The sequence below is a fragment of the Belonocnema kinseyi genome, chromosome 1 (genome assembly GCF_010883055.1).
Source record: "Belonocnema kinseyi isolate 2016_QV_RU_SX_M_011 chromosome 1, B_treatae_v1, whole genome shotgun sequence".
In the NCBI taxonomy this organism is placed as follows: domain Eukaryota; kingdom Metazoa; phylum Arthropoda; class Insecta; order Hymenoptera; family Cynipidae; genus Belonocnema; species Belonocnema kinseyi.
In genome coordinates, this window is record NC_046657.1 from 142180037 (window position 1) to 142195381 (window position 15345).

Sequence of the window (15345 nt, forward strand, 5' to 3'; positions counted from 1 at the left end):
ATTAATCTTGTTGGTTAAAAGTTCTACTAAGTGATAAAAATCACAGTAATTTTTTGAACATTCTATTTTTTTTTGTAGAAAATTAATCTTCTTGGTTACAAATTCCAATATTTGGTTAAAAATTGATGTTGAAAATTCGTCTTTTTTGGTATGAAATGAATCATGTTGTTACAAATTCTACTATCTGAGAAAAAAATTATTCTAATTTGTTGAAAATTAATCTTTTTCGTAGAAGTTGAATTTCGTTGGTTAAAAATCCAACTATTTGGTTAAAAATTGATGTTGAAAATTCGACTTTTTCAATAGAAAATTAATGTAATTTTTTGAAAATTCATCTTTTTTGGAAGAAAATTATTCTTTTGAGTCAGAAATCCAATAGAAAATTAATCTTTTTTTCAAAAATTTAACTATTTTATTAATAATTTGTGTAATGTGTTTTGAAAATTCGCCTTTTTGGCAAAAAATTAATCTTGTTATATTTAAAAATTAATGTAATTTGTTAAAAATTCGTCTTTTTTTGTTAGAAAATTAGTCTTCTTGGTCAAAAGTTCAACTACATCGTTCAATATTCAAGTATTTGGTTAAAAAAGTATGTAATTTGTTGAAAATATACCTTTCTCGTAGATAATTAATCTCGTTGGTTGAAAATTCAACTATTTGGTTAAAAACTTATGCAATTTGTTAAAAATTATCATTTTTGATGGATAATTAGTATTTTTGTTAAAAATTTATCTATTTTATTAACAATTAATATAAATGGTCGAAAATTCAATTAAATCGTTAGAAAATTATGTCTTTCTTCGTTGAAAATTAATCTTCTTTGTTGAAAATTCAACTACTTAGTCCAAAATTGATTAATTTGGTTGAAAAATCTCCTTTTTTTTGGTAGAAAAGAAATCTTCATTGTTGAAAATTCAACTGCTTGGTTCAAAATTCAAATACTTGGTTAAAAGTTAATTTTATTGAAAAATCATCTTTTTCGGGAGAAAATTAATCTTCTTGGTTCAAAATTAAAGTATTTTGTTAAAAATTGAGGTAATTTGCTGAAAATTCGTTTTTTTCTGGCAGGAAATTAATCTTAATCGTCAAAAATTCAACTATTTGATTAACAGTTGACGCGATTTCATGAAAATTTGTCTTCTTGGTTGAAAAGTAATCTTTTTAGTTGAAAATTCGACCATTTTGTTAAAAAATGATTCAATTTATTAAAAATGAAACTTTTTGACAGAAAATTAATATTTTTGTTAACAATTTAACTAATTTATTACAAATTAATATAATTGATTGAAAATTCGTATTTTTTAGAAGAAAATTATTCTTGTTGGTTGAAAATTCTACTGTCTGATAGAAAATTAATGTAATTGGTTGAAACTTCGTCTTTTTGTTAAAAAATTGTTCTTCTTGATTAAATTTAACTATTTGGTTGAAAAATTATGCAATATTTAAAAAATTAGCCTTTTTGATAGAAAATTAATATTTTTTCTTCAAAATTTAACTGTTTTATTAAAAATTAATGTAATTTCATGAAAAATCAACTATCTGGTTAGAAGTTTATGTTGAAAGTTCGTATTTTTTGGTAGAAAATTAAACTAGTTGGTTAAAAATTCTACTAGCTAATTAAAAATTAATGTAATTGGTTGAAAAATCGTCTTTTTTTGTAAAAAATTGGTCCTTTTGGTTAAGAATTCAACTATTTTGTTAAAAATGTATGTAAATTGTTAAAAATTCGTCTTTTCTGGTATAAAATTAATCTTCTTTGTGGAAAATTCAACTACTTGGTACAAATTTGATTAATTTTGTTGGAAACTTCTTTTTTTGATAGAAAATCAATTTTCTTCGTTAAAAATTGCACTATTTGGGTGAAAAATTATGTAATTTGTTGAAAATTCGCCTTTTTGGTAGAAAATTAATCTTCTTGATTCAAAATTCAAATATTTGGTAAAAAACTTATGCAATTTGTTACAAATTATCTTTTTTGATAAAAAAGAAGTATTTTTTCTTAAAAATTTATCTATTTTATTAAAAATTAATATAAATGGTCGAAAATTCAATTAAATGATTAGAAATTTATGCACCAAATTTTACTTTTCTTGTAGTAAATTAATGTTGCTGGTTAAAAATTCCACTATATCATCAAAAATTAATGTAATTTGTTGAAAATTCAACTATTTTGATAGAAAATTATTCTTTTTGGTTAAAAATTTAACTGATAGGTCAAAAATTGATGTAATTTGTTAAAAATTCGATAAATAATTAATGAAATAGTTAAATTTTTAACAACAAAGATTAATTTTCTAACAAAAAGGCAAATTTTCAATACAAAATTTGCCTTTTTGGTAGAAAATTAATGTTGTTGGTTAAAAATTCAACTAATAGTTTAAAAAGTTATGTTGAAAATTCATCATTTCGTGTGTAGAAATCAACGTTTTTCTTTTTATCTTGAAAACTCGAATCTTTCTTTGAAAATTCTTCCCTTTTGGTAAAAAATTAATGTTTTTCTCATCGAAAATTCAACTATTTTGTATCGAAAAAATTTTCAAACCAGCGTGAAATAGTTTTTCAGCGGCTAATTAAAATTGATCTTTTTTGTTAAAAATTTAACTATTTTATTAATAATTTGTGGAATTTGTGTTGAAAATTGGCCTTTTTGTTAGAAAATTAATCTTGTTGATTAAAAATTCTACGGTTTAAATAGTAATGTAATTTGATGAAAATTATCCTTTTCATAGGAAATCAATCTTTTTTGTTACAAAATTTACTATCTTATCAAAATTTAATGTAATTTGTTGAAAATTTAACTATTTGGTTAAAAACTTTTGCAATTTGTTGAAAATTATCATTTTTTTTATGGAAAATTAGTGTTTTTTGTTAAAAATTTATCTATTTTGTTAAAAATTGATATAAATGGTCCAAAATTCAATTAAATGGTTAGAAATTTATGTACCAAATTTGACTTTTCTTGTAGTAAATTAATCATGCTGGTTAAAAATTCCACTATATCATTATAAATTAATGTAATTTCTTGAAAATTCAACTATTTTGATAGAAAATTATTCCTTTTGGTTAAAAATCAAACTATTTGGTTAAAAATTGATGTAATTTGTAAAAAATTCATCTTTTCTCGTAGAAAATTAATCTTCTTTGTTGAAAATTCATAAATTTTTTGTAAAATTCTCCTTTTTTGGCAGAACATTAATCTTTTCGGATGAAAATCATACTGTTTATTTAAAAGTTGATGTAATTTGTTAAAGATTCGCATTATTTGGTAGAAAATTAATTTTGTTGGTTCAAAAATTCTACTACCTGATTAAAAATTAATGTAATTTGTTGAACAATTATCTTTTTTGGTAGGAAATTCATTTATTAGGTTACAAATTTATTTAATATGTTAAAAACTTTACTTTTCGATAGAAAATTAATCTTTTTTGTTAAAAATTTAACTATTTTATTAAATTTTTCGTAAAATTCTCCTTTTTTAATAGAAAAATCATCTTTTCGATTGAAAGTCATACTATTTTGTTAAAAATGTATGCAATTTGTTACAAATTCTTTTTATTACTATTTGTTTAAAAATTAATGTTATTCGTTAAAAATTCCACAAAATATTAATCAAATAGTTAAATTTTTAACAAAGAGGTTAATTTTCTAACAAAAAGGCTAATTTTCAATATAAAAATTTGACTTTTTGCTAGATAATTAATCTCGTTGGTTAAAAATTCATCTATTAGTTTAAAAATTTATGTTGAAAATTCATCTTTTCGTGTGTAGAAATCAACGTTTTTCTTTTTATTTTGAAAACTCGAATCTTTCTTTGAAAATTCATCCCTTTTGGCAAAAAAATTAATGTTTTTCTCTTCGAAAATTCAACTATTTTGTTTCGAAAAAATTGTCAAACTAGCGTGAGTAATTTTTTAAGCGACTAATTAAAATTGATCTTTTTTGGTAAAAAAATTATTCTCTTGCGTTGGAAATATAATTATTTGGTGAAAAATTTATGGTATATGTTAAAAACTTTCATTTTCAATAGAAAATTAATCTTTTTCGTTAATAATTTGACTGTTTTATTAATAATGTATGGAATGTGGGTAGAAATTGGGCCTTTTTGTTAGAAAATTAATCTTGTTGGTTAAAAATTCTACTGTTTAAATAGTAATGTAATTTGATGAAAATTATCCTTTTTCATTAAAAGTTTAACTGTTTGGTCAAAAATGTATTTACTTTGTTAAAAATTCGTCCTTTCTCGTAGAAAATTAATCTTCTAAATTGAAATTTATTAAATTTAGTGTAAAATTCTCCCTTTTTGGTAGAAAATGAATCTTTTCGGTTAAAAATCCTACAATTTGGTTAAAAATTGATGTAATTTGTTAAAAATTCCATAAATTATTAATGAAGTAGTTAAATTTTTAACAAAAAAGATTAATTTTCTACCAAAAAGGCAAATTTTCAATACAAAATTTGCCTTTTTGGTAGAAAATTAATGTTGTTGGTTAAAAATTCATCTATTAGTTTAAAAATTTATGTTGAAAATTCATCATTTCGTGTGTAGAAATCAACGTTTTTCTTTTCATCATGAAAACTCGAATATTTCTTTGAAAATTCATCCCTTTTGGAAAAAAATTAATGTTTTTCTCTTCGAAAATTCAACTATTTTGTTTCGAAAATATGGTCAAACTAGCGTGAGGTATAAAATAAAATTCTCTGACATTGATTGAGATTAAAATAATAAACTGGTAAAATGATAAAATGATTGTGTTTCAGGAAGTAGTCGAGATAAAGAGGCGAAAACCGGAAGTGAAATTTGCAATAGGGATGATAATGAAGCATCGGAGGTATGAATATATGTGCGTGATAACCGGATGGGATTCCCGATGTGAAGCCTCGCTCGAGTGGATGAACGAAATGGGAGTTGAGGAATTATCCGGCGGTTCTCATCAGCCATTTTACAACGTTTTCGCTGATGATGGCTCTTCTCGCTACGTGGCGCAAGGTGAGAAAGAAAAAAATGCAATTTTACTTTTTTTTCAGATTTGTTTTTATTTATTCAAAAACTATCGTCCCCCGTCATTTACACATTTTTTCGTCCCAAGTGTCGAATTTTCAGGCCAAAAAATGAGTTTTCAAGAAAATAGTGAAATTTTTTCGACCAAAAAGATCAGTTTTTAACCAAATTCATGAATTTTGAATCAAGTAGTTGAACTTTATGCCAAAAAGGGGGAATTATTGACGAAGTTCATGAGTTTTGAACAAAGTATTTGAATTTTATAATTAAATATAAGAAGATTAATAATTTGCCAAACAGGCGAATTTTTAACGAATTACATACATTTTTAACCGAATAGTGCAATTTTTAATTAAAAAGATGAAGTTTCTACTTAAAAAGAGAATTTTACGAAAAAATTATGAATTTTCAAGTTTGAAGATTAATTTTCTACGAGAAAAGACGAATTTTTAACAAATTGCATACATTTTTAACCAAATAGTATGATTTTTAACCGAAAAAATTAATTTTCTATTAAAAAAAGAGAATTTTACTAAACATTTAATAATTTTCAATTTAGAAGATGAATTTTCTACCACAAAAAACGAATTTTTAACAAATTGTATAAATTTTTTCAAAATAATAGGATTTTTAACTGGAAAGATTAATTTTATATTTAAAAAAGAAGAATTTTACGACAAATTTAATAATTTTCAATTTATAAGATTAATTTTCGACCAGAAAAGATTCATTTTTAATAAGATGCATACATTTTTAACAAAATAGTATGATTTTTAACCGAAAAAATTAATTATCTACCAAAAAACACGAATTCTCAATAAATTACTGTGATTTTTAATTACTTCGTATAACTTTTAACCCAAAAGATTAATTGTCTACCAAAAAAGATCAATTTTCAACAAATTGTCTTTATAAAGTTCTAATCAAATAGTTGATTTTTCAACAAATTATATTAATTTTTAATAAAATAGATAAATTTTTAACAAAAAATACTACTTTTCTATCAAAAAGGATCATTTTTAGAATATTGCATAATTTTGTAACCAAATAGTTGAATTTTCAATCAACGACATTAATTTGTTATGAAAAAGGCACATTTTTAACAAATTAAATTAATTTTTAATAAAATCGTTAAATTTACAACAAAAAATACTAATTTTTTATCAAAAAGGACAATTTTAGACAAATTGTATAAATTTTAAACCAACTAGTTTGAATTTTCAACCAAGGACATTAATTTTTACCAAAAAGGAAAATTTTCAACAAATTACATTAACTTTTAATAATATAGTCAATTTTTTAACGAAAAAAGATTCATTTTCTATCAAAACGGAAAATTTTTAATTCGTAGAATTTTTAACCAAAAAGATTAATTTTTTGCCAAAAAGGCGAATTTTCAACACAAATTACATAAATTATTAATAAAATAGTTAAATTTTTAACAAAAAAGATTAATTTTCTAACAAAAAGGAAAATTTGTAACATATTAAATAAATTTGTAACCTAATAAATGAATTTCCTACCAAAAAAGATAATTGTTCAACAAATTACATTAATTTTTAATTAGGTAGTAGAATTTTTGAACCTACAAAATTAATTTTCTACCAAATAATGCGAATCTTTAACAAATTACATCAATTTTTAAATAAACAGTATGATTTTCATCCGAAAAGATTAATGTTCTACCAAAAAAGGAGAACTTTACAAAAAATTTATGAATTTTCAACGGGAAAGATTAATTTTCTACAAGAAAAGACGAATTTTTAACAAATTGCATACATTTTTGACCAAACAGTTCAATTTTTAACCAAAAAGATTAATTTTTTGCCAAAATAGTAGAATTGTCAACAAATTACATTAATTTTTAATGATATAGTGGAATTTTTAACCAGCAAGATTAATTTACTACCAGAAAAGTCGAATTTGGTACATAAAGTTCTAACCAAATATGCAATTTAATTTTTTATTTAACAAATTATATCAATTTTTAGTAACAAAAAGTACTAATTTTTTACCAAAAAGGCAAATTTTCAAAAAATCACATTAACTTTTAATAAAATAGTAAATTTTTTAACTAAAAAAATTAATTTTCTATCAAAAAGGATAATTTTTAACAAATTACACAATTTTTAATAAAATAATTTAATTTAAACTAATTAGTTGAATTTTTGACTAAGAAGATTAATTTTCTATCGAAAAGGGAAGTTTTAACATATCAAATCAATTTGTAACCTAATAAATTAATTTCCTACCCAAAAGAGGAATTTTCTACCAAAAAAGATAAATTTTCAACAAATTACATTAACTTTTAATAATATAGTCAATTTTTTAACGAAAAAAGATTCATTCTCTATCAAAAAGGATCATTTTTAACAAGTTATATAATTTTTTAACCAAATACTTGAATTTGGAACAAAGTAGTTGAATTTTTTATGAAGAAAATTAATTTTCTAACAAAAAAGACGAATTTTCCACAAGTGACATTAATTTTTAATCAGTAGAATTTTTACCAAATAGATTAATTTTTGCCAAAAAGGCGAATTTTCAACAAAAATTACATAAATTATTAATAAAATAGTTAAATTTTAAATAAAAAAAGATTAATTTTCTATTGGAAAGGAAAGTTTGTAACATATTAAATAAATTTGTAACCTAATAAATGAATTTCCTACCAAAAAATATGATTGTTCAACAAATTACATTAATTTTTAATCAGGTAGTAGAATTTTTAACCAATAAAATTAATTTTCTACTCAAAAAGACGAATTTTCAACACAAATTTTTAAACAAATAGTTGGATTTTTAACCAACGAGATTAATTTTCTACGAAAAAGGTACATTTTCAACAAATTACATACATTTTTAACCAAATACATAAATCTTCAACTGAAATTGTTGATCTTTCAACCAAGACGATTAATTTTTTACAGAAAAAAAAAGAATTTTAAACAAATTACCTTAACGTGTAACTAAGTACTTAATTTCTGAACCAAATAGTTGATGGAAAATTTTTCTTTAATCTTTGTTTAGGAAATCAGTTAAAATTCATCTCTCTGGTTGAAAATGAATTTTTTTTATCTCAAAATTTAACTATTTAATTTTTCAAACCTCATTTGTTGTTAAAAATTCAACTATTCTGGTTGAAAATTCGTCTTTTTTGGGTAAAAATTAATTTATAAACTAAAAATTGAACTAATCTGGCTAATTATTTTATAATTTAAATAAAAAATTTATCTATTTAGTTGAAAATCAGTTTTTTCAATTGGAAATTTATCTTTTTCAATTACAAAATCATGTGTTGTGTTAAAAATTCGTCTCTTTTGGTAGAAAATTAATATTCTTGGCAGAAAATCCAACTATTCTAGAGAAAGATTTATTATTTTGGTTGAAAATTGAACTATTTGGTTAAATTTTTTTTTCAAAATTAAACTAATCGAGTAGAATAATCCATTATTTTCGTCTAAAATTCATATCTTTGCTGAAAAAACATTTTTTAACTGAAAATTTGACGATTTAATTTTTGGATGGAAATTTATGTTTTTTAACTTAGAAATTCTTCTTTTTAAAATAAAAATTCGTTTCTTTTGGTAGAAAATTAATCTTCATAGTTGCAAACTCATAATTTTTTGTCAAAAATTCGGCTATTTTAGTTGAAAATTCATCATTTCAGTTGAAAATTCAATTTTATACAATCTTGAAAATTCTTGAATTTTTTTTTAAACCTTTGAATAATTTGTGAAATCATAATTTTTAAACTGAAAATTTAATTATTCTTGTTAAATGTTCCATAATTTCAGTTTAAAATTTATCTCTTTGGTTACTAATCAATTTTATCAATAGAAAATTGAACTTTTCAATTCTTAGATGCAGGTTTATTTTTTTTCAGTAAAAATTTATGTTTTTTGTAAAAAATTTACCTTTTACTTGAAAATTTAAAAGTTTATTTGCAATTTTCTTTTCTCTTTACTGAAAAACTTATCTTAATTGAAAAATCTTCCTTCGGTTAAATAAAACTGTTGTTGATTTAAAGTTGAAATATTTTTTGGTTGAAAGATCAAATATCATATTTTTCGTTGAGTATTATTATTTTCTGTTGCAAGTTCAACTACTTTGTTGAAAAGGTAACAATTTTGTTGAAAATGATTTTTTGTTTTAAATGAAAATTATTTTTTTAACTGAAACTTTTAACTATTATATTTTGAAATAAATTTTTTTTTAAATTAGTTGTTTTTTAAAAATTAAAATTAATTTTTTTTCCTAATTTTATACAATATTCTATCATTTTAGTTGAAAATTCATCTTTTTTGTTAAAAATCCGGCAGTTTTACTTAAAGATTCATTTTATTTGAAAATTGTAATATTTTGATGAGAATTACTTTTTTTTTATCGAAAATTAATTTTTTTTCTAACTCAAAACTTAAATATTTTGTATAAAATTCATTTCTTGGGGTGAAAATAAATTTTTTTAATTGAAAATTTAACTATTCATTTTTTGGATTGAAATTTATCTTCTATAGTTAAAAATTCATCGTTTGCTTCAAAATTTAAAAGTTTGGTTGAAATTTTCTTTTTTGCTGAAAATTATTTTTTTTAAGGAGAAATATTAACTAGTCCAATAGACTATTCCATAAGTTTAATTAAAAATGCATCTTTCGATTACAAATTATACTATTTTAGTTAAAGATTCATCATTTTGGTTGAAAATTTTGATGAGAATTACTTTTTTCGTCGAAAATTTATTTTTTTAATTCTAAACTTAACTATTTTGTTGAAAAAATGTGTTTTTTTTTGTTAGTGTAAATTAATTTTTAACTTAAAAATTTAACTAATCTAGTTAAATATCTCATAATTTCAGTTTAAAATTCGTCTCTTTAGTTGAAAATCAATTTTTGCAATGGAAAATTGAACTATTCAATTTTTGGATGCAGATTTTTTTTAGTTAAAAATTCATCGTTTGCTTAAAAATTTAAAAGTTTAGTTAACATTTTTTTTCTTGACTGAAAAATCTATTTTAATTAAAATCCTTTTTTTAGACGGAATTCAACTTTTTTTTATGAAATTAAAATCTTTTTTGGTTAAAAGATCAACTATTAAAATTTTCGGTAAGAATTAATTTATTTTAGTCGAAAATTCAACTATTTGGTTCAAAATGTGACTATTTTGTTCAAAACTCTTTTTTCTTGACTGAAAATTAATTCTTTTGAACTAAAAATTTAATTAATCTAGTTAACTAAGCTATCATTTCATTTTAAAATTCATATCTTTGCTGGAAAATAATATTTTTTACTGAACATTAAACTATTTGATTCTTTTAAATTCATCTTTTTGTTAAAAATTAATTTCTAAACTAAAAATTGAACTAATCTGGTTAAATATTTCATCATTTTAATTTAAAATTTATCAATTTGGCGGAAAATTGAAAGCTAAACAAACTTTTAATATTTTTTAATTTAAAAAAATTAAATTAAGATTGGTTTCTCTTTAAAGAGAAAAAATAATTTCAAGCAAACTTTTAAATTTTCAAACTAAAGATGTATTGAGAAAAACTATTGAATTTTGAACTACAAAAAAATTCATCTTCATCCAAAAACCTGATATTTAAATTTTATATTAAAAACATTGATTTTTAACCAAATAGATGCAATTGAAACTGAAATTATGGAAAAGTTAACTAGAATAAATTTCTTGTTAAAAAATTAATTGAAAAAAAAACAAGTTTTCAATGAAATAGTACAATTTTGAGTTGAAAAAATTAATTTTCGACTAAAGAAAAAAGTAATTCTAATAAAAATAGTATAATTTTAATCTAATATGATGCTATATTATATCGTATTAGTTACATTTTTAGTTAAAAGAATTATTTTTCAAACAAAAAATCACTCATTTTCAACCAGAGTAGTTAAATTTTTAGTTGATAAAATTAATTTTTAGCAAAAAAAAGAAAAAAATAATTTTCAACAAAATAGTTACAGTTTCAACTGGAAGAAGAATTTTTAATTAAGATAGATTTTTCAGTAAAAAAATAAAATTTCAACCAAACTTTAAAATTTTGAAGCAAAAGATGAATTTTTAACTATAAAAGATAAATTTTCATCCAAAAATTATATAATTAAATTTTTAGTTAACAAAATTATTTTTCAAACAAAAAACCGCTACTTTTCAACTAAATAGTTTTATTTTCAACTAGAGATGAATTTTAAACTAAAACTATTTTGCAACAAAATATATAAGTTATGAGTTAAAAAAATTAATAAAAAAAGCTCATTTTCAACAAAACAGTTTAATTTTCAACTACATTATATAAATTTTCAGTAAAAAACTTTAATTTTCAGCAAAAAATAAAAGAATTTTCAACAAAACAATTAAATTTTCAACCAGAAGAAGAATTTTTAATTAAGATAGATTTTTCAGTCAAAAGAAGAGAAAATGTCAACCAAACTTTTAAATTGTGGAGCAAAAGATGAATTTTTAACTAACAAAAAACAATACTTGTCTAAAAATTGAATAGTTGAATTTTCCATTAAAAAAATTGATTTTCAAACAAAGAGATGGATTTTAAACTGAAAAATATGGAATATTTAACTAGATTAGTTAAATAGTTTGTTAAAAAATTAATTTTCAACAAAAAAAAGAAGAATTTTCAACAAAATAGTTACATTTTAAGCCATAGAAAATTTCAACCAGACTTTTAAATTTGGAAGCAAAAGATGAATTTTTAACTATAAAAGATAATTTTTCATCCAAACATTGAATATATAAATTTTCTTTTAAAAACAAATTTTAAACCGACGAGATGAATTTTAACCATATTCTACCGGCTCAGTTAAATTTCTAGTTAAAATAGTGTCATTTTCAACTAGAGTAGTTACATTTTCAGTACAAAAAAATTAATTTTCAACAAAATAGTTATATTTTCAACCAAAAGAAGAATTTTTAATTAAGAATGATTTTCCAGTCAAAAGAAAATAAAATGTCAACCAAACTTTTGAACTTTGAAGCAAAAGATGAATTTTTAACTAACAAAAAAAATCTTCATCCAAAAACGGAATAGTTAAATTTTCCATTAAAAAAATGGATTTTCAACCAAAGAATCAATTTTAAACTGAAATTATGGAATGTTTAACTAGATTAGTTAAATGTTTTGTTAAAAAATTAATTTAAAAAAACTTTTCAACCAAATAGTTTCATTTTCAACTAGAGTAGTTAAATTTTCAGTTAAAGGAATTAAATTTCAATAAAATATTTACATTTTCAACCAGAAGAAGAATTTTAAATTAAGATAGACTTTTTCGTCAAAATAACAGAAAATTTTAACCAAACTTTTAAATTCTGAGGCAAAAGATGTATTTTTAACTATAAAAGATAATGTTGATAAAAAAATTGAATACTTAAATTTCCAATTGAAAAAATTGAATTTCTACCAAAGAGATAACTTTTAAACTGACACTATTGAATTTTTAACTAGATTTGTTGAAATTTGAAATTTAAACATTAATTTTCAACAAGGGAAAAACAATTTTGCAAAAAAATATTTAAGTTTGGAGTTAAAATAATTAATTTCATTAAAAAAAGTTAATTTTCAACAAAATAGTTTAACTTTTCAAGTAGCCTATTTAAATTTTCAGTTAGAATTTTCAGTTAGCCAAAGAAAAAAGAAGAATTTTAAACAAAATAGTTCAATTTTCAACCTGAAGAATTTTTAATTAAGATGGATTTTTCAGACAAAAGAAAAGAAAATGTCAACCGAACTTTTAAATTTTGAAGAAAACGATGGATTTTTAAATTAAAAAAATCAATTTTCATCCAAAAATTGAATAGTTCAATTTTCTATTTGAAAATTGATTTTAAACCAAAGAGATGAATTTTAAACTGAAAAATATGGAATATTTAACTAGATTAGTTAAATATTTTGTTAAAAAATTAATTAAAAAAAAAAACAATTTTCCAATAAAGTAGTACAATTTTGAGTTTTAAAAATTAATTTTTGACTAAAGAAAAAAGTAATTATCATTAAAATAATATAATTTTAAACTAATATGATGCTATATTATATCGGATTAGTTACATTTTTAGTTAAAAGAATTATTTTTCAAACAAAAAACCGCTAATTTTCAACCAAATAGTTCATTTTCAACCAGAGTAGTTAAATTTTTAGTTGAGCAAATTAATTTTCAGAAAAAAAAAGAATTTTGAACAAAATAATTACAGTTTCAACTGGGAGAAGAAGTTTTAATTTAGATAGATTGTTCAGTAAAAAAAGAAAAAAAAATTTCAACGAAACTTTTAAATTTTGAAGCAAAGGATTAATTTTTAACTATAAAAGATCATTTTTCATCAAAAAATTTAATAGTTAAATTTTCAGTTAAAGAATTTTTTTCCACCGAAGAGATGAATTTTAAACTAAAATGAAGCCATATTCTACCGGATTGGTTAAATGTATAGTTAAAAAAATTAGTTCAAACAAAAAACCGCTAATTTTCAACCAAATAGTTTCATTTTCAACTAGAGTAGTTAAATTTTCAGTTAAAAAAATTAATATTCAACAAAATAGTTACATTTTCAATCAGAAGAAGAATTTTCATTAAAAAATTGAAGTTAAATTTTCATTAAAAAAAATTATTTTCAACTAAACACTAATTTTAAACTGAAAGTATTGAATATTTGACTAAAGTAGTTAAAATTTGCTATTTAAAAATTAATTTTCAACAAAAAAAAACAATTTTGCAACAAAATATTTATTTTTTGAGTTAAAAAAATTAATTTCAATCCAAAAAAGCTCATTTTCAACAAAATAGTTTAATTTTCAACTAGAAGATGAATTTTTAATCAAGATAGATTTTTCAGTCAAAAGAAAAGAAAATATTCAAAATTTTTTATTTTTAAGCAAAAAATGAATTTTTAATATAAGAGATCAATTTTCTGCCGAAAATTGATTAATTAAATTTCCAGTTTAAAAAATTAGTTTTCAAACAATAAACCGCTAATTTTCAACCAAATAGTTTCATTTTCAACTAGAGTTGTTAAATTTTCAGTTAAACAAATAATATTCAACAAAATAGTTACATTTTCAACTAAAAGAGGAATTTTTAATCAAGATAGATTTTTTAGTCAAAAGAAAAAAGTTAAAAAAGTTAAAGGCTAAAAAGTTAAAAAAGTTAAAAAAAATTATTTTCAACCGAAGAGATAAATTTTAAAAGCGAAATGATCTGTAAATTTTATTTAAAATTATTTTTCATTTATTTGTCCTTTTTAATAATAATTATCCACTGTAATGTGACAAATTTGAATTCCCCCTTACTACAAAAAACTGTACCTAGAAAAAAATAGAATGAGGTAATTTTCTCCCCGAATTTTCATTCAAAAATTGATGAGTTAAATTTTCGTTAAAAAAAATTATTTTAAAACGAAGAGTTGAATTTAAAAAAAATGACCTACAAATTATGTTTAAGACTAATTATTTTCTTTTTATTTGTAATTTTTATTCATAATTATCCACTGTAATATGAAAAATTGAAATAGTTCCTTCCTATAAAAAACTATACTTGAAAAAAAATGGAAAAATTTTTCTCCTCGAAATTTTGAACAAAAAAAATTGAATTTTTCAATTTTCCTTATTTGTTTTGTTTTTTTAGAAAATTTACTATTGGCGTCAGCGCCTCAATGGGTCAACAATTTCGAAGTCGGCCGATATTTCTGCGAGTTTAACGGATCTCACTACACGCCAAATGCAGAAAAAGCTGCGGAATATCCCGAGGATGCCGAAGTTCGAAACAATTTAATAACCACCTAACCCTAATATTAAAAAAAAGCAAAAAAAAAAATAAGTTTCAGATCTTCTAAAATCTAGAGTACAAGAATTTTGCACTTTTTAATTTTATTTAATTAATTTCCAGTCCACATTTCCAATCAGCACTCACGCACAGGTTGCGTGTTACGTATGGCTGAGAGCTCAAATAAATTCTCGAAAATAATTTTTCGACCTTTCGGGAAGTCGAGCTTTTCAAAAAATTATGGAAATTACGATGATAAGAGTGAATTTTTGTACAGAAAAGAGTTGTCACCCGAGTTTTTGTATCCATATCGATATCGCAAAGTTGATGTATATAGCTTGTTTCTCGTTTCCTGACGAACAAAGTATTACTTTATTTTTTTAGTTTTGTGAGCTCACAAAATATAGGGATAGGCAATTTTGGCGGTGCTAGAAATTTAGATTTTCCCTGAAATTTAAACTTTAAATTAATTTAAATTCAACTTAAATTGAATTGAATTTAAATTCATGTGACAATTAAAGTTTAAATTTAAAAAACGTACGATGTGAAATTATAGATTTTTTGATATTTTGAGCA

The 15345-nt window shown here is 21.4% G+C and overlaps 1 protein-coding gene across 1 annotated transcript in view; it reads left to right on the forward strand.

The window, feature by feature from the left end:
* The window catches only part of LOC117174460 (F-box only protein 21-like), a 54367-nt gene extending 39547 nt beyond the window's left edge, over positions 1 to 14820 (forward strand). Inside the window, exons 7-8 of the mRNA XM_033363609.1 lie at positions 4759 to 4987; positions 14632 to 14820. Coding sequence (XP_033219500.1) covers positions 4759 to 4987; positions 14632 to 14789 — 387 coding nt within the window. The 3' untranslated portion in view covers positions 14790 to 14820. The remainder of the gene's footprint in view (positions 1 to 4758; positions 4988 to 14631) is intronic.
* The last annotated feature ends 525 nt before the right edge of the window (positions 14821 to 15345 follow it).